This window comes from Tachypleus tridentatus, chromosome 2 (assembly GCF_004210375.1).
Source record: "Tachypleus tridentatus isolate NWPU-2018 chromosome 2, ASM421037v1, whole genome shotgun sequence".
NCBI lineage: Eukaryota > Metazoa > Arthropoda > Merostomata > Xiphosura > Limulidae > Tachypleus > Tachypleus tridentatus.
The window spans coordinates 76,809,314-76,828,548 of NC_134826.1; the positions used below are offsets into that span (position 1 = coordinate 76,809,314).

General features: G+C 35.6%; 1 protein-coding gene and 1 long non-coding RNA gene across 3 annotated transcripts in view; one reads left to right on the plus strand and one right to left on the minus strand.

Annotated features, from left to right (window-relative positions):
* Positions 1–13,866, plus strand: part of LOC143244279 (large ribosomal subunit protein uL30m-like) — a 70,305-nt gene extending 56,439 nt beyond the window's left edge. For both annotated transcript variants that reach the window (XR_013025007.1, XM_076488649.1), the window contains one exon: positions 11,142–13,866. Coding sequence is in view for 1 of the 2 variants with exons in the window: in XM_076488649.1 (XP_076344764.1) it covers positions 11,142–11,153 (12 nt within the window). In the remaining variant the exon portion in view is untranslated. The remainder of the gene's footprint in view (positions 1–11,141) is intronic.
* Positions 8,817–19,235, minus strand: part of LOC143244281 (uncharacterized) — a 122,169-nt gene continuing 111,750 nt past the window's right edge. Inside the window, exon 4 of the long non-coding RNA XR_013025008.1 lies at positions 8,817–8,985. This is a non-coding gene — a long non-coding RNA (uncharacterized LOC143244281). The remainder of the gene's footprint in view (positions 8,986–19,235) is intronic.

A 19,235-nucleotide genomic window follows, 5' to 3' on the forward strand; every position in this document is an offset into this window, starting at 1 on the left:
TTGTTATTATAGTCATTAGAACAGTTGTAATTAGAAGAAATTAGAATGCTTTCTGAAATGAAAATTAGAGCATCGATTAACCCTGTTGTTAATTTACATGTTGTGTTTTTTTTCATGAAATGGAATTGGTGAGTGACAGAGCTTTACTTGGTTAAGATCACTTGTGCTTCATATCCCCTCAGTGTTTGATATAGAGGGATATTATCTTTATCTGTTTGCTTTTATTGATTCAGGAAGTTTTAAAATATTTCACTTAATCAGTTTAGATAGAATTTTAGCATAAGCATTTAGTCTGGAAAACTAGATATGTTATTTTATTTTCCTTTGTGTGTCAGTTCTTTGTAGTAAATAATATCTGCTCTGCTTGTGAGAATGTAGCAGTATGTGCATGTTGAAAAGGGTCTGTAAATGCTGTTGTGGAATGACGAAACATGTGGAGATGCTATAGCAATGCAAAGAAAATAAGGCTTCCTTTATTAGTATGGAACTTAGTTCTTTAGATTTCTACTTACTTTGTAACTATTCAGTGAAATTACTGTTCACTTCTGCAGTTATTAAGTGTATTTGTGCTTGTAAAAAAAAAGATGATCTGTGAATACTCTGCACATAGGATTTTTTGCCAATATTATGAATGCCCTTGGTATCAGTCAAATTATACCTTCAACCACAAGAAGGTCTGCCAGTGTCCAGAGCACAAAAAACAATTCATCAAATATTACTCTGAGGATGGATTTTGACACAAGATAATTGAGAGAAATTGAGTGTAATTGACCTGAACTGGTGCTTGTTGAGTCCAAGACCACTGGGATGTTTCTCCCAAGCTTTCTTGAGCTAGGATACTCTATCCAACAACTCTGGTCTAAAGCAGCTGGAAAGAACTGCAGATGGACAACTTGTACCAACTAAACCTGTTTTTCTTTAGAGAAGACACTTATGGGTTACAAACATTAGCACCATGAGCTTCTCCAACTTGAGAGGTACTCCATGACATTTATCAGTTTAGTCCTATGATGATCACTTTTGTCACTCATTAATACTCTTAATTACCAGCTTTGTAGACTCCAGTACCTTATCATCAGGCTTGTATGATAGGTGCATTCAGTCCTGATTGGATTGGACTGCACCTCTATGCCTTTCTTGAAAATTATCTATTACTCAGGTCTGGCTCTGTTTTGATTCTTTATTTATGAACTATTGCTAGTTCCAGATTGGCCGGTATAACTATGATATCCTTTTCTACAATTCTTCAAATGAGTACCTCTGCATTTTTTCTTTGGCTGTCTTCATGTGGGTATCCTCAATCCCACATTCTGCATCAAGACATTTCCAAGTTTATTGAGGTTTGACACCAGTAATGACCATTTGTTTAAAATGCTTGTTTTGACCTGGTTTTCATTTGGGTCTAGCTTTGTCTTCTTCTCTTTAGGTCAGATAACTTTTCAACTACTATTACTTTTTCCAAACATCTGAAGGTTCTGAACTCTTCAGTACTTACTATCTCGACAACCATTTGAGCCTTTAGCCTCACCTACCATGTATCACCTTTTTATTAATGGGTAGTTTTGTTGCTGATGGTTTATGTTCATAATTTTAGACAGGATAAATTTTATTGTGTAAAGCATACACAATCCCATTATTTTCAGTCTGGAATGTTCCCTTTTGGACTTCTTCAGTTGAGGAAAAGTTTGTTCACTTTGCTGTTGCTTGCTTTCTTGTTGTTACTCTGTTGGTGTGGAATGCTGCTACCCATGACTACAAGTTGGGTTTCATTGACACACATATATCTGTATTTAATATTGCAGTCCAAATGCCACAGCCAACAATATAGGATATAGGGACCAGGAACCCTTTGTTTTAATCATGAGTAGTGAATCCTTAACTATGTAGTAGGGGCTACCTATAATGATGATCACTTATGTACTATTTTCACCCTTGATGCAAGAACTGTTCACTGGGTGAAAAGCATATCTGTTCTGGATATGGTTTGGTTCTTCCACTCAGGTACCACTATTTTGGTATACCCTTGATCTGTTCAGATACTTTCTGTGTGAATTATACTCTCACCAGCACCTCCACTTCCTCAGTGTGGGGTTGTAGTTATAGTGACAGCAGATGGGAAGTATGTTTGAAAGTTAGCATTTCCCTACATTCAAAATGTATTTCCAATAATATTTATATCTGCTAACTGACACTCTCCTACTCTGCCTCTTTACTAGGAGCCAGTATAAGTCTCAAAAGTGATTACATTATCTAAGTGAGATGTTTATGTACAGTACCAGGATAGAGGACACATTAATGAGAGTGGAGAGATTTGCAAATCAGATATTGCCAAGGGCATTCAAATATGATATAAATGAATGGAGTATACCAGATAAATGTTTGGATAGGCAAAGACAATGTTGAAGAATAGCTGTAGCATCAGTGATACAAGTATTATTGGAAATTTAATTTCGAGTAAAGAAATTAACTTTCCTTTTCAAATGTGCATTTTTGGCAAACAGTCTATATACATATGTTCAGTTATCTTGGATTACACTTTGTTACAGTTTAAACTTGGTACTTTGTATTACCTACAGTTACGACAGAAAGTGTTCGTACCCCTGCGTCGTCAGTAGTTTTCTCCTCATAACTTAAAAAGTATCACGATTAGGATAATGAAAGTATAGTATATTCTAAATATTATACTAACACACATCTACATAATTTTTTATGTAAATTAAATGATAAATAACTGTTTATAAACAAATAACCAAAAATAGGAGGAGCAGAAAGTGTTCATACATTTCAGAACGTGTGAAAAAACTGATATTCCCTTAAAAATTTGTTTAGTTTGGTGAATAAACTACATTAGAACATTCCAGAACTAGACACTGGGTTCGTAATTATTGAATTTAGCCAGCAAAAAATGTACTCCCGGCAATTTAGCGCCGTCTCCGTCATTACCTGCTTGGTCATCATGGCGAACAGGAAACAACTGTCCAGTGATTTAAAAAACCAAAATTATTGTACGATACAAGTCTTGTGTGTCTCTTTCCGGTATTGCTACACAACATAATGTGCCGAAATATAATGTTCAAAGCATAATTGACAAGTTTAAGCTTACAGGATCAACTGCTAACCTCCCTCATTCCAAACGCCCCACCAAAATTCCAGAGAACCAAGAGGAAGGTTCTCAGAGAAGTTAGTGGGAACCCTCATTTAACACGTAATGACATAAAGAAAGTGATTAGGGAAACCGGGGTTGAAGTGAGCACCTCTACAGTTATAAACATGTTACGCTCTTCTGGGTTCAAAGCATGCCGTTCTCGTAGAACTCCATATGTAAAGCCTGTTCATTTAGAAGCACGATTGAGGTATGCAAAAAAGCATGTAAATAAACCCTTTAACTATTGAAAGAGTATTCTTTGGTCAGACGAGACTAAAATCGAGCTTTTCGGCCACAATGATGTTCACTATATTTTCCGTAAGAAGGGGGAACAAGATCTTCCAAAGAACACCGTCCCTACAGTTAAATACGGAGGTGGCTCGATCATGCTATGAGGTTTCTTCAGCTCTTCTGGTGTAGGCAGCCTTCACAGCGTCAATGGAATCTTGAAAAAAGAAGAGTACGTTGATATATTAGCCACTTATATCAAGAATAATGCTCGGAACTTGCGGCTTGGGCGTCGTTGGATCTTCCAGCATGACAATGACCCTAAGCACACTTCGAAATATGTGCAATCCTGGTTGCAGAGGAGCCATATAAGCATTCTAGAGTGGTCATTGCAGTCACCCGATCTCAACAATTGAAAACGTTTGGCATGAGTTGAAGACCAGGGTTCATCAGCGTCATCTGAAAAACTTTCAAGAGTTGGAGGTCTTCTGTAAAGAAGAATGAAAGAAAATGCCAGTCGAGTACTGTCAAATGATTATGGAGGGCTATGAGGAGAGATTGTGCCAAGTAATTCACCTGAAAGGCTCCACAACTGACCATTAAAGTTGATGCACGAACACTTTCTGCCCCTCATATGTTTGGTTATTTGTTTATTAACAGTTTATTTGTTGTTGAATTTACATAAAAGTTTATGTAGATGTGTGTTAGTATAATATTTATAATATACCTTACTTTCATTATTTTAATCGTAATACTTTTTAAGTTATGAGGAAAAACTACTCACGATGCAGGCGTACGAATACTTTCTGTCGTAACTGTATTCTGTTAAGCTATCAGACTGGGAATGGTAAGGTGAAATATTTATTTAGAATTTAACTGAATGTCAATATCTAACAAATGTATGATATTTTCCAACAAGATTGATAAACACAATTTTCTATCTTAGCATAAAAAATATATATTTTAATACACAAACAACAATACAATTTATAATAATGGTTATTACAAATATTAATAAGTTTGACTATCTTGGTTGCGATTTTCTCGAAACTTTTTAGCCTTTGGTACTAAGTCTTATGCTTTGAGAATAGCTGTTTTAACCTCATCATAATCCTTACATTCTTCTAGAGAGAGAACTGTATAAGCTGCTTGTGCTTTTCTAGTTAAAATTGTAAGAATAATTGCCATATTTCGGTGGGCCATTCCATGGTTTGTGCAACTTTCTCAAAATTTTGGAAGCATTTATGAACTTTATTCTTATCAAATGATGGTACGTTAATGTCTTGGCTGAGTTTAAAATTGTCAATTTGTTTTAGTTAATGTGTCTCGGCTTTGATACGGGCTTATTTGTCCTCGAGGCATTTACTTTTCCTTTCCACTTCAACAACAGTAATGTATTTCAATGGCTGAATAGAGCATGTGGTGATGCATGTTATTGCAGTTAAACCAGTGTATTCTGTTAATATGGATTTTGGACTTGCCTCAAGGTTTTAACATGTTCATACGAAAACAACTCGAGAGATGAAAGTAATTCACTGATCGTATGGAAAGTGACTGCCCAACACGTATACAAGTACACACTGTGTTATTCTTGGTATCTTTATTTTCTTTACTTGAACTCAGGTTCACCCTGAATTTTCCCGATCATTGATACTGTGAGAAATTACACTTCTCAAGACTTGTGTAAAAATGAGTTTCTCCTGAGAAAACAGTAGCCCAAGAGTTGGCAGTGAGGGGTGATTACTAGCTGTATTCCTTCTAGCCTTACACTGCTAAATTATGGATGGCTAGCACAGATAGCCGTCGTGTAGCTTTGCGCGAAATCCAAAACAAAAAATAAACACTTTTTTTATTAGACAGGTTTGATATATATTCTTCAAAAAAAGAAACGCAAAAGGCAAAATTTGAGATATATTGTTAACAAGTTTATTCCGGATAGTTCTGTATGACATGTGTGAAACTTTGGATGTTCAGCAGTGAATGTCCACGCTCACTAGTTGAAGTTTAACATCACTCAACGTCAATAATGAGTATGCCCCCCCGTGAGCATCAATAACTGCTTGGCATCTCCTGCCCATGGAAGCGATGAGATGACGGATCACATCCTGTTGAATGGCTGTCCACTCAGCCTGCAAAGCTGCTGCAAGCTGAGGTAGAGTCTGCAGTTGAGGTTGTCGCCGTCGCAGACGTCGGTCCAACTCGTCCCAAAAATGTTCGATGGGGTTTAAATCTGGTGATCTAGAGGGCCAGGGAAGAACGTTGATGTTGTGGTGTCTCAAGAAGACAGTGGTGAGTCGGGCTGTGTGAGGACGGGCGTTGTCATGTTGAAAAACGTCGTTGACGTTCACCATGATGGGTTGCACATGGGGCCTAAGAATCTTGTCGACGGTTGCGTACAGTCTGATCGGAAATCTTACGCAGCCCTGGTATGGTTGAGGCAGTAGACGTCGCAGTGGTGGTCCTATCCCGAGGGTGACGTAACTGGATGTAGCGATCTTGTGCGGGCGTGGTCACACGAGGTCTGCCAGATCGTGGACGGTCACAAGTTGATCCATGTTGTTGGTGACGATTCCATAGCCTTGTGATGGTGCTTGGGTGGACATTCACAGCTCTGGCAACATCTGATCGAGATTCGCCTGCTTCCGAGCGACCAATGACGTTGTTGCGTTGTGCTTCAGTTAGTCTTTTAGGGTAATTGTATTGAGTGTCGGTGGCTTAACACTGAGCTATAGAAACCGAGAACCCGTCACTTTTATAGGGATTTTGCACATGTTGCACTTGCAGAACATGCAGATCTCAAACAAATTTATTGGACACGAATGCGTTTTGGCTAAAAATTCGATGTTTTCCTCCGTTTTCAAAGTGCACAACTTTTATTGTCATTGTGGTCTGACAATCAGTGCCTTAACACGTGTAACATCACATACTCTGAGCTTGTAACGTTATTACATATATTTCTCTTTAAAATAACAAAAATATCCATTTTGCATTTCATTTTTTGAAGAGTATATTTCTGCGAACAAAGCTGATTCAAAATTGTCTCTGAAATGAGTGAAGTTTCATAGGCAACCTAAATATTGAAAACTTTCAATGAAAATTTTCATTGTTAGAGTTTCTGCTTTCTGGTAGGAACAGCATCTGCTTCTTGTCATTTAGTGAAACAATCCATGATGCTACTGCTCTGTATCGGAGGACCAAGCACTTCAAAAGAAACTCCATCAGATTGTGCTCCAATAAAATACTACTGTATCTCTCCATGCTAATTTTAGGCATTTTTACTCACAGTAAAGCTCATATGACTCAGACCAATTTACTACTGATTCCTGGCACCTAACTTAATAGAATAATTATCTTATCTTCTTCAGTGCCTTCTTAAGTGTTCAACTATTGGAAAATTCTGGAGATGGAGGCTTTGAATTGTATAAACTGTGAAAGTACCAGATGTTGTAATTGTGTCTTAAGATTTTTAGATATAACAAGCTCTGTTACAGACATAATGATCTTATTGTATTTTGACTGTATGGAACAACTCTTTGCCTCAAAGGTGTTTTATGCTATTCTTGATCAACTGTATAATTGTTTTCAGACTTGCATATTTTGTCTGAGCATGTTTTAGTTTGGTATTGTATCACATTAGTTCTTCACTGCAGTTAATGGATGTTATATCTTAAATTGTACTTTGTGGTATCCAAAGTTAGTCATCTTTAGATTCTTGTAAATCTCTCTTATCACAGTGTTATTCCTCATTAACACTTGTCTGCAGTATAATGCGTCATAGTTTCTGTATTTTTGTCCATGGTGACGCACTATGTCAAAGTTAGCTCTTTGTTGTTCCTTTGATTTGGTTGGACTCTAAGGCTCATTTTTGGGTTATTGCCTCCATAGTTTATTAATAACCATTTATTCTACATGATTCAGTTGTAATGGCTATATTTTCCATACTTATAGTAGTTCTCTTTTACTGAGTGCTTTAGGGATGGCCCCTCGCTAGTACAGTGGTATGTCTACGGATTTACAACGCCAAAATCAGGGGTTCGATTCCCCTCGGTAGGCTCAGCAAATAGCCTGATGTGACTTTGCTATAATAAAACACACACACACAAACACGTTTTTGGGATGAAATGTTACTACCTGCAAGCAATGTATCATTTAAATTAGATTTGAAACATCTAATGTGTTGTAGTTTATTTCCTCCATTATATGTAACTAGTTATCAAAATACTTCTTTTAGTTCTTCTATATTATTGTTAAAGAATGTTAATGTTTAAATGCTACAAGACTTAGATGATGCCTTTAGTACTTCATCTGCAACTTCAATGAATTAAAGTTTCATTATCAACTGGAGAGCTTCCTTTAAAGATGTATAATGACTTTGCTTCACACTATTGTTGCATATCCTCATCTGTTACGACATCTATAACCTGTACACCTGCCAATAAATCTGTTATTTGATATGGGGTATCCAAATAAGATAATTGAGCAAACATTTCTCAAGCTTCTAGAAGATCGGCTGAAGTGAATTCTCTTCTCCGTACTCTCCTCCAGATCTTTGCTTTGAATAATTCTTGTTCTTGTAATACTTTATAGCTGTTTAATAAGGCAATGTTTGATAGTTGTTACATCTTTCAGGTAGAAGGTTGCTTAATATCATTAGAACTGGCTCTTGTTAAATTAACAAAAAGATAAATAGCTTGTTGTTTACTATTCCGTCGTTCATTCAAGAAATCATTTCAAAGTGAGCCTGATATGCTTCCTGTGGCACATTTCCATCGTCATACACCATTGGTTTCGTGATTAGACATTGTTACACTGGTCAGCTGAATTTTGGAAATTGACTTCGTAGTTTCATTGCTGGAGTAGTCCAAGAAGGTCCTCCAGTCACAGATTGCTTGTATTTTTATTTATTTATAATATTTCAATAGAAATCTGAAGTTAAAGATGTGACACTAAAATGACAAATATACTTGTAAAATTAACATTCTAATTAACTCACCGAGGAACTGAAAAGATGCAACAACTCCTACTATTTATACTTAACTAAACTGCTTATTGAATGCTTATTAACTGATACATTCATTAATAATGACTGGCAGCTTCACTGAATTTTTTATATATATCCTGCTCTATATATTGCATGAAACGTCTATAGTCTTAAATTTCATGAAATATCTTAATATAGTTTTATGCACTATAGCAAGTATCTAAATTCAAATATTAAATATATAACTTACACAACAAGCACTGCCAAGTAGGTTGCTTTGTACCATTTATACATTCTTCTTTCATGGTCGAAGTATTGCTTGATGAACGATGCCAAACCAGATACACCTGATAGATAGCCCCAACTAACGACAACAGTCAAGTGATGCTTGAGCTATTCCTCTTTTCTAAGACGAGAGAATAGCCAGCCTTCCAAATGTAATCCTCTACGTAATATTGATTTTTATTCTTTACAGAGGTCTTTTGGAATACTATGTTCTTCTGCAGCTTTTCTGTAAGACATCCAATTTGCACAATCGTCTTTCATAGTTGTTGGATAATTTGTGTGCTTGCCTGTATCAACTGTCTGTTTGCACTTATGGAATGAGTTCACTTTCGAATTAGCCAAGAGTCTGAAAAAGAGAGCAATACATAAGTTTTTGACACTATTATATGAAGATATGACAGCAAAATTATCCCGGTACTTTAAGCAAAAGGATGTAGAGATCTTCTAGACAACAAAACCCTGAAGTCCAAAGTGCATCTTATGCATCTTAGTGTCATATTTTTAGTAATTTTTCAAAGAAGCAAAAGTTGTAGTCCAACCTTTAACCCATTAATAGGTTTGTAATATTTATTTGCCACCACTAGGCATAACTTGGAGGAGGGAACGCTGAATACATCTCTATTCTCCCGGTTCAATAATGCCATTGATATCACTCAAGACACAGCAAAAAAAGAATCAGTTGAACCAAATAATAAGATATGTAAAAACGAGTTGGACTTTGATGTTGGTAAATCAACTAAAATTAAAATACATGAGTCATTTATGCCAGTGTAAGATGTGTGTTGTCAATCTGCGTCTAAACTTAAAAAAAAAATCATTTTTTCAGTTCTTAAAGAAAATAAATTTTGATCTGGAAAGTCCTCATAGGCAAGAGTGAGATGATGCTGCAAAAACTACTCATCTGTATTCATACATCCAGATGATAAAACTAGAATAAGTACTTTGTGCTAATTGATACACTGTGCAGCAGATAACCTAAACTTAGTACTGAAAGCTTCTCTGTCAGCACTGAAAAATAAAATGATTTATGGTTTGATTTAGAACTATGTGGTTTGTACAAAATATTAGAAGATGAATGTTATTGTTAGCATCATGGAATACAATCTTTGCCACAATGTTAAAATATTATGTCTCACCCGATAATCTTCACGTTACAGGGTCAGACAAGCTTGGTGCTAAAGTTTTTTACCATACGTATTATGATTGTGACTAAAGACTAAGGTTAAAACAAAAACTAAACCTCAAGACATATTTCACTTTTGGAGAAACAGGAAAATAATAGCCACAGATTTGCAAGACTCGTCTACAAATTAATGAACAATCTTGGATATTTCTTGAATAGGAAAAGTAGTGCTCTTGACAAAATTTACATTTGAACAAAAAAAAAAAAAACCGAAACATATGGACAGAAAATAATCACACATACAAACTCAACAATGCATATATTTTTGCTTGTACACACGAACAAACAAGTAAACAAACATACTTAGATCACACTGGTACTTCCAGAGTATGCCTACCAGTTATAGCAGATCATGTCAGCTGTGCTTGATTAAACTACTCTATTCGTGACTATTTTCGTAACAAGTGTTTATAATATGTTTGGTGTCAAGTGATTATAACAAGTCGTTTCCTATACACAAAAATTTTCAATATTGGCATGATGTGTTCTTAATCCTTTCTGACGTCAAGAATAGTCCTTCTCCCGAGCAAATGCTTTACATCAAGCATAGATACATTCTTAGAATTATCAGGACATTTGAGAAAGTTGATTTCAGAGACTGGCTGCGTAACATTTTCATCATACTTTGTTCTTTCAATTCTGACGTTTCTTTAATGAACCTTGCTTATCAGATGGCGGTAAAGTGACAATTTATTCCTCTGTGCAATTCTACAAGTCTCTAGGATACATACCAATCAGCTTTTTCTGGTGGTATTTTAGATGCCTTCAGTAGGTATGTTCTCTAAGTCTAATAAAAACCTACATTTGCAACCGGTGTTTTTATATGTCATTATTCTGTTATCTACCGCAAGTGAGTTTATTAATTATTATCAAGAAAGTTTGAACTCTATATTGAGTAGAGAGTTATAAAGCACTGTTCTCAGCATCCCCATCACGTATTTCTCTTCCTCTTCCTTTATCTTTTAATTTTACACTTCTCGCATCCTTATAGTTGCTTACCCGTCTCCTCATATTCGAGAAATGAATCTTATAATTCCTGCATGAATGTCTTGAGAGATTTCAGCAGATGAGAAGCTGTACTGACATCTGTTAGGAATATTTGTAATGAACTACTTGTCTTGTGAATCCTCTCCAGGATAACACTTCATATTTTCGCCATTATACTTGTTTCTGTTGTAGCATAAAGTTTCGTGGCTCTAAACATACTTGTGGCTTTTCAGAATCGTTGTCTATAACGGAAATTAGGATTTGCTTTGTGACTTTAAGGTTCACTTATATCTTGTGTCTAATAACCTCTTTATCTTTTGTTGTTTTTCCAGCACATCGTTTAGGCACTTTCACAGGTGAGTTGAAACAGATAAAAACATATAAAGCTTCTGCACAAAGGCAAAGAGTAAACAAGCTTCAGGACAGCAGTCCACAGAGACTGTGAACAGTTCAGGACAGTGTCCAACCAAAGTGAGTGAATGAGCACAGCAGAGAACAGAGTATGCTGGTGGCGGTCTCTCGTCGCACAAATTGGAAACACTGTTGCAATATTTCCACGTCAATCTTAAATTCTTATATCATTCGTTTCAAGGAAATTAATGAGAACTATTTAAGTTATGCTTCTGCGTGATCGCTTATTGGTTAGAAAAAGTTAAATCTCTCTACAGGACCTAGAATATATTTGTGTAGCGTATGTCTGTAATAGAATCGACAGACACTGAATAATACTTAGATATCTCGGTATCCTGGATAATGGTACTGAGAATTTCTTTCTGTAGGATTTCTGTGAATTCGTGGCAAATAATTGAGGATAAGTATGAAACATGATATTTTTTCTCCTTAACGCGTGTTTCTGAATGTGTTCAGCAACATAATAATCAGCCAATAGCTCCAACATTTCTAAGTGATTGCCATTATGCACTGAACCAGCATCTTCATCACTTCCTTCGAATGCTAGTCTTCTGGATGACAGAAACTCTGTGACTGAGAGAATCCCTTTTGTGTTTATACATCTGTATAATAAACAAGATGAATAATTAAACAATACTTGCTCGTGTATAAGAGTAATTACGTATACGTGTGTTTACGTGCTTGTGCGAGAGAGGGAGCGAGAAATGTCATAAAGAGCTACGCAATAGTTTCGTAATAAATTATCACATATTTTTTGTACTTAACTCAAACTTTCAGATTTTGTATTTGTATAACTTGTATTCTGTACCCTCCAATTAATGATGTTTGTCAAGTTGTTAATAGATTCTTTACAGCAGACAACTGGGACATTGTAGACCCACAAGTAATTATGATTTTTTACAGTATAACAATTTGAAAACTGCTCACGAATCACAAACATTTGATACAATGTTTCCCGAGAGTTTAAAACACTGTTACTTAACTTTTTAGTGATGATTGAACTCTTTTTCTTGAACAAAATCTAAAGCCTTTGAGAATGAAGAATTGAAAGACATAGATATCTTCAATCTAACCTTGTAAATTAGATTTACTGTATTTTAAGGACTATTGCTTAATTACACAATAAGAAACTGTGGGTTAGGCACCAGCCGCAAGGGAAAAGACTAGCTGACAGCGCCATGAAAATAGTCAGTAAAAATTTTTTGGCTTTGACCTATCGTTCCACTAGAATGACTATGCCTACTCTCACTTAGATCTAACATATTTACGTTGCAAATTTTATGCACAATACAAACATACAAGTCAGATCGAGGTTACACCTGGTCATACGCTATTTAGAGACAAGTCAATAAATCACTGCATTCTACATCGCACGATAGGCCTAAAAGAGTAAAAAAGAAGCTCTCTCACTTTAAAAATAATTAAACTCGATCGAATGATTTTTATTAAGCATTTGCCTTTAAAAAAAGATTATAAAATCGGCTTTTTTGTTATAACAAGTCTTTTTTTTTAGATCTACAGAAAACTATCAAAAATCACAGTCAGGAGTGAAAACTTTCGACGAACGTTAGTGTTTAAATTTCGTACAAAGCTACACAAGTGATATTTGAGCTAGCCGTCCCTAATTTAGCAGTGTTAAGACCGGAGGGCGAACGTAACGAAGTTAAGCTTTCACTGAAACATCTCCAGTTGTTTAATATTGCATTTCTTATCATAAATGAAACAAAAACATATTGTGTGTGGATGTTGTATCCAAATTACTCCTGTAAAATACATAGAGCCCCCTACTGGCACAGCGATATGTCTGGAAACTTACTCCACTAGAAACCGGGTTTCAATACCCTTGGCGGGAAGAGCACAGATAACTCATCGTGTAACATTCTACTTAATTCCAAACAAACAAAACACACATGAGCTCAGTGTAACATATTTATTATTATGTGTTTGTTTTAATGTTTGTTTCAGTTAAATACATATTTAAAATTGCATGTAATGTAATTTGATAAATGTATATTAGGAAAGTCCTCCTGTTTTTTAAATTTGTAGAAGATTCTCGAGCGTAAGAATCAACAATATGTGTATGTAAAAACACTAGTAATCGCCGGCTGAATTTTGGGGAACCTCGCCTAATGTGTATAAAATATAGCTATCGCAAGATGCAGGAAAACAGAAATAAAATACTATTACTCTGGTACAGTCAGTTTACTATAAGCCTCGGATGCTATAATTGCTATAAATTGGAATACTACAGATATTTGACGAGGAACGTGTATAGATTTCGAGCATTACGGACCGTTCAACTTCAGAGAATTAACTTCGGACGTTAATATTTTTACGAGGCCATTAGATATCTATCTTCCTTTGTGAAAAGTGAGCTTGTAAAATCCGTTAAGCCAAACAAGAATACAGATAGCTAGTATTCTCGTTAAGTAAAGTGTATCTGTGTATCAAGTTAAACTTAATTCGCTCGCTGTAGACCTAGGCTGTCAATAAAATATTCAGTTCTAGACCAGATAGAAGACTGAATATTGTTAGTTAATTTTGTAGAATTTTTGTGTTTTAATAGTTATTTGTAAACATCGTTATTACAAATTGTATTTTTGTTGATATATTGTATCAAATAAAAAATCTTTATGTGTATCAGTATTGTTGGTAAATGTCATAAATTAGATACATATCGACATTCAATTAACTTCTAAATTAAAATTAAAATTTCCGATTATTTGAAATTGTAATTCGTAACGTACATAATATATTAAATTGGATGATCATCCAAGATAAATTATACTACGTAACACTCAACAAAGAATCTGGATAGTCACAGAACTATTCAGAGTGAGTTCAAATTCAACAAACTAAAATTAAATATGAAAAATGTTTAAAGTCCAGGCCATTGAAACAAAATTTCAAACTAAACGAGAATAAAAAAACACGACATTTTTATAGGTTGAGCACTGACCAGCAATTGAGTGATGTTTAGAGTAGATTGAAAGGATATCCCACCGGAGACATTTTCTACATGACACAGTGGAGGAGGTTTCATTATGATCTGAGGTGCTTTCTCCTTCCATGGAACAATAGAGCTTCAGGCTATACAGGGGCGTCAAACAGCAGCTGACTACATTGGCATGTTGTAGAGAGCATCCTTATTAAATGAAGGCCCTCGCTTGTGTGGAAATGGCTGGATCTTTCAGCAGGAAAACGCTACAATCCACAATGCCCGAAGGACAAAGTACTTTTTCATGGCGAATAACGTAATTCTTTTGAACCATCCAGCGTGTTCGCCCGAACTGAAACCCATTTAAAATGTTTGGGGGTGGATGGCGAGGGAAGTCTATAGAAATGGACGTCAATTCCAAACAGTGCATGATCTTTGTGAAGCCATTTCACCACTTGGAATAACATTCCAGCCAGCCTTCTACAAACGCTTATATCGACCATGCCAAAGCGAATGTTTGCAGTTATTCGCAATGACGGCCGTGCAACTCACTACTGAGACCTCTTGTTGGGAATTTCCTACCCTGTTTAGAACTTCTTTTTTGGTATGGTCTTAAATTTTTGACCAGCTAGTATTTAGGCTAATTTCATAGTGTTCGCATTTTCCCTATTAAATGCTAAAAAAGTTTTTATTTTTATTTTCTCTTTTCTTATTTCCATCTTTCGAAGATCTACTCAAATAAGTGGTCGAGTCTAACAACGCAAAATGCATATTTCTTTTTTATGTTCACTGGCCTTAAGATTTTGGCCAGCAGTGTATATAGTGTTTGCAAATCCGCAAAAACAACAGGCTAATTTCTAAATATATGCAGTTTATTTCAGGTAACAAATAACAGATGGCAGAACACTCAGCAACATAAGTGGACTTGGTTACAAATCCTTGGATTTTTAACTTAAATGATAAATAAGATTATTCGTTACAAAACACTTCATAAAGAACAATGTCAACTATTTGGATCTTAGTCATCTGAAGTTGTACTTTTACTTTTATACTCAATGTACGTTTAGTCAATTGCATAAGTTAAATCATCCAAAGATAGTTTAACGAGTGCGTGTGTGTTTTCTTATAGCAAAGCCATATCTGGTTATCTGCTGAGACCATCGAGGGGAATTGAATCCTTGATTTTAGCATTGTAAATCCGTAGACTTACCACTGTACTAGGGGGGAGGGCGAGAGTTCAACGACGAAATATGTATCTAAATATTTCTAAGAGTGTTATATTGAACTTTTCTGATCAGGATTTGACAGGTATTGAAAGGAGGGTGTTAGCCATCGCTGTATAGTTCGTTATTCACCCTAGAGACTGTAAGAGAGCACTATTTCTATGATTATGAATTACTTGTGTATGAACCAGCACATTGTGATACTTGATTTAGAGAATATGAGCCATTTGAACAAGTTAAAACACGTCTCAAGGATATAATTGTAATAAAAATATAATTTATCTAATGGAGAATGTAAAGCGCTCAGTAACTTAAAAGGAAAGGAAGCATTACCATAAGTACGTCTGATGGTTTGTTTATTTTTTTTAATTTCGTGCAATGCTACACGAGGGCTATCTGCACTAGCCGTCCCTATTTTAATAGTGTAAGACTAGATGGAAGGCAGATAGTCATCAACATCCATTGCCAACTCTTGAGCTACACTTTTATGAGTGGGATTAAACTTAATGTCACGGCTGAAAGATCGAACACATTTGGTAGACGTGGATTCGATCCCGCGATCCTCAGACCGCGAGTTGAGTGCACTAATCATCTGGCCATGCCGGGCCAATGCCTGATGGAGGCAATAGAATTGTAATTCTCTACAAAGTAGATTACATCAAAAGAATAGTAGATAATATATTGAAGGACTAAAGAGATGTTCAAAGTAATGAACCAAAGTTTCAACTCATCTGTTAAAACTAAAACAATTTTAGTAATTGAAAATGTTATAAAGACATTAGACCCATTGTATAATAGTTGAAATATTCATGGAGTTGGATGTCCAGTTAGTCTAATTATTTCTAATACCAGGATATTCAATCAACATTTAACAAAGTTTCTATGTGACGTTTTGCAAGACCACATAAAAATGAGTGTACTGCTGGTGATAGTTTTGAATTTGTGCGTTTCACATCCTAATACTAGATGAAACTATGGATATCTTCTTCAGGTTGGTTTTTTAATATGTATATTATGTAAACAATAAACTGAGAAGTTACTTAAAATATGATTGGAAATTTTAAGAAAAATATCATTTTCTGTTTAATGTGTGTATTTATCAATAACTTGAGGGTGTAACCATGGAGTGTAGCTTAGCTCCTGTAATGGCTAATGTATTTCTTTGTTATTATAAAAAAAAAAAAAAAGGTTACAGAAATGTCAAAACCATATTTTGAAAGTTTTGTCCCGTTGGGTTTTAAGGAATATCTTGTAAAACTACTGAATTGAGCCTTTAAAATCTCCAGTATGTCTCAAGGTCCTAGGGAGAAAAATATAACATTTTAGTTTGTTTGTGTAACCAAGCACAAAACTTCATCAGGGATTATCTATGCTCTATCAACCACGGGTATCAAAACACTTCTTTTTCTAGTGTTATAAGTCCTCAGACATACCACTGTGTCATTGGGGGTCATAATATTAAAATGCGTTTAATTAGAAACTGTAGCGAAGACAAGATAAATTTTTGTTAGAAGGCTGTACGGTACCCACATATCCTTCAAACTAATTTTATCCTACATGTACATGTTACTTAGTGTGAGGAAAGATCTAAAAATGTTATAGAATCATATTATACAAAGTCAAAATTCGTTTTTATTTTTAGTTCAAGTTTGTGATTCAATAATTTCATTAATTTTTTTAAGATTGAATAGTCAGACTGCAGAAATATAGTGATGTGAGAGTTCAAGTACACTAGTTGTTACCAGAGATATATGGGATCTACTGCGAAGAGCTTTCAAAAGCTAAATAATAGAATAATCAGCAGTGTAACTTATGAACCACTTACCTTATTACTAGTTCATCGCACTGTGCGCAATATTATAAGGTAATTCCTTTTTAAAGCCACTTTAATGTATTAATGGAAAGTCGAACATGAGGCAATTACAAATTTTGGAAGCCGTAACTCTACTGAATCGGAAACTGTCTTGAAATGTTTAAGGCAGTGTTTTATCATTACACTTAAGATCGTAAGTTCAACATTTTGGCTTTTAAATTATAATGTAATTACATCTTATAGTTGACATACTATTATTTGATACTGTATGTGCACTTTGACCAAATGTGAAGTATGAAACAACCAAATTTCATAACTAAACAAAATTCTTATTATATCAGGTCATCCATTAAGTAATGTCCGATTTTAGGTTCGGAAAAAGAGAAAGGATTTCAAACGCTTTTAATGTTATTTAATCAATAATGTATGTTCCATTATTATTAATTATTTCCTGCCAATGATTCACAAGCTCCTGAATGCCACTTCTATAAAATTCTTGGGATTTGAAGGAAAAGAATGTATAGAGGGTACTTTTGATATCTTCATGTGTTCCAAGCTCTTTTATATCAAGATAGTTCTGCAAACTTCGGAATATATAATCAGATGGAACATGGTCTGGAGAATAAGGAGGATGTGGAAGTTTTACCCAGTGTAGCTCTTCAGTCTTTGCAGATGTGATCCTTGCTGTATGGGGCCGTGTAACACAACACCTTTACGATTAATCAAAGCAGGCCTCTTTTCTTTCAATGCAACATTCAAGTGCTCTAATTGTTGACAACAGAAGTCTGATGTAATCGTTACATTGAGTGACAGCAACTCGAAGTGGACCACACCAGCAATATCCCACCAAACGCTTGACAAGACTTTCCGAGAGTGGTGGCCCATTTTTGGCTGTGCTTCAGCCAGTTAACCTGCACTGAACCACTGTCTGCGGCGCTTAACAATTTGATAGAATATCCATTTCTCATCTCCAGTCACTAAGCTGTCACGAAAAGGTGAGTTACGTTCATGAAAGTGCAGAGAAGTGCAAATGTCCTCTTTTGCTCTAAGGTTGGCTTCTATCAAATCCCGCCCTGCATGGCCAAGCGTGTTAAGGCGTGCGACTCGTAATCTGAGGGTCGCAGGTTCGCATACCCGTCGCGCCAAACATGCTCGCCCCCCCCAGGCGTGGGGGCGTTATAATGGTACGGTCAATCCCACTATTCGTTGGTAAAAGAGTAGCCCAAGAGTTGGCGGTGGGTGGTGATGACTAGCTGCCTTCCCTCTAGTCTTACACTGCTAAATTAGAGACGGCTAGCACAGATAGCCCTCGAGTAGCTTTGTGCGAAATTTAAAAAAAAAAACAATCTATCAAATCATGGGAGACCCATTTTCCAAGTTTTGACACCTTTCAAAGATGTTGCAAATAACGGTGAACTGTTGAATGGGTTGAATTAAGCTTCTGTGCTAATTCTTTAACTGTTGCAGCACAATCTTTATCAAGTGCAGCCAGCAGCAAGTCATCATTAAATTCAACAGGATGACCTGAACATGGCGCATCACTTAAGCTGTAGTCACCTGATCTGAACTTTTGAAACCACCTTCGACATTTTCTTTCATTGAGAGACTCCGCACAATAAATACCTTGAATGTTTCATGTAGTTTCTACTGCACTATTGCCTTTTTTAAACCCATAAAGCATTATATACATTTTATGAAGGTTAATAGAAACATGTGGTATTTCAAACAGCTGTTAACATGAGACAACATTGCAGTTTCTAGCAGTGACCAACTGTTAGTAGCATTATAAAATTACACTAAAGCGTGTTTTTGTTTTAAAAAGTTTGAGTAACTTGAACAAGTAATTGAAAAATTACACTTGAATAACTTCATCGGACACTTTCAGAGGCTGTGTGACTGCAACGTTTTTTTTTTCATATTTCCCACATATTTTCTAAGTAAATAGTGACAAATTCTACACTGATTCTTAGGATCATTTAAATGGTGGCTTATTGTATGAAGATGACTGTTCGTGGAGTACCATGAAATAATATAAAATTCC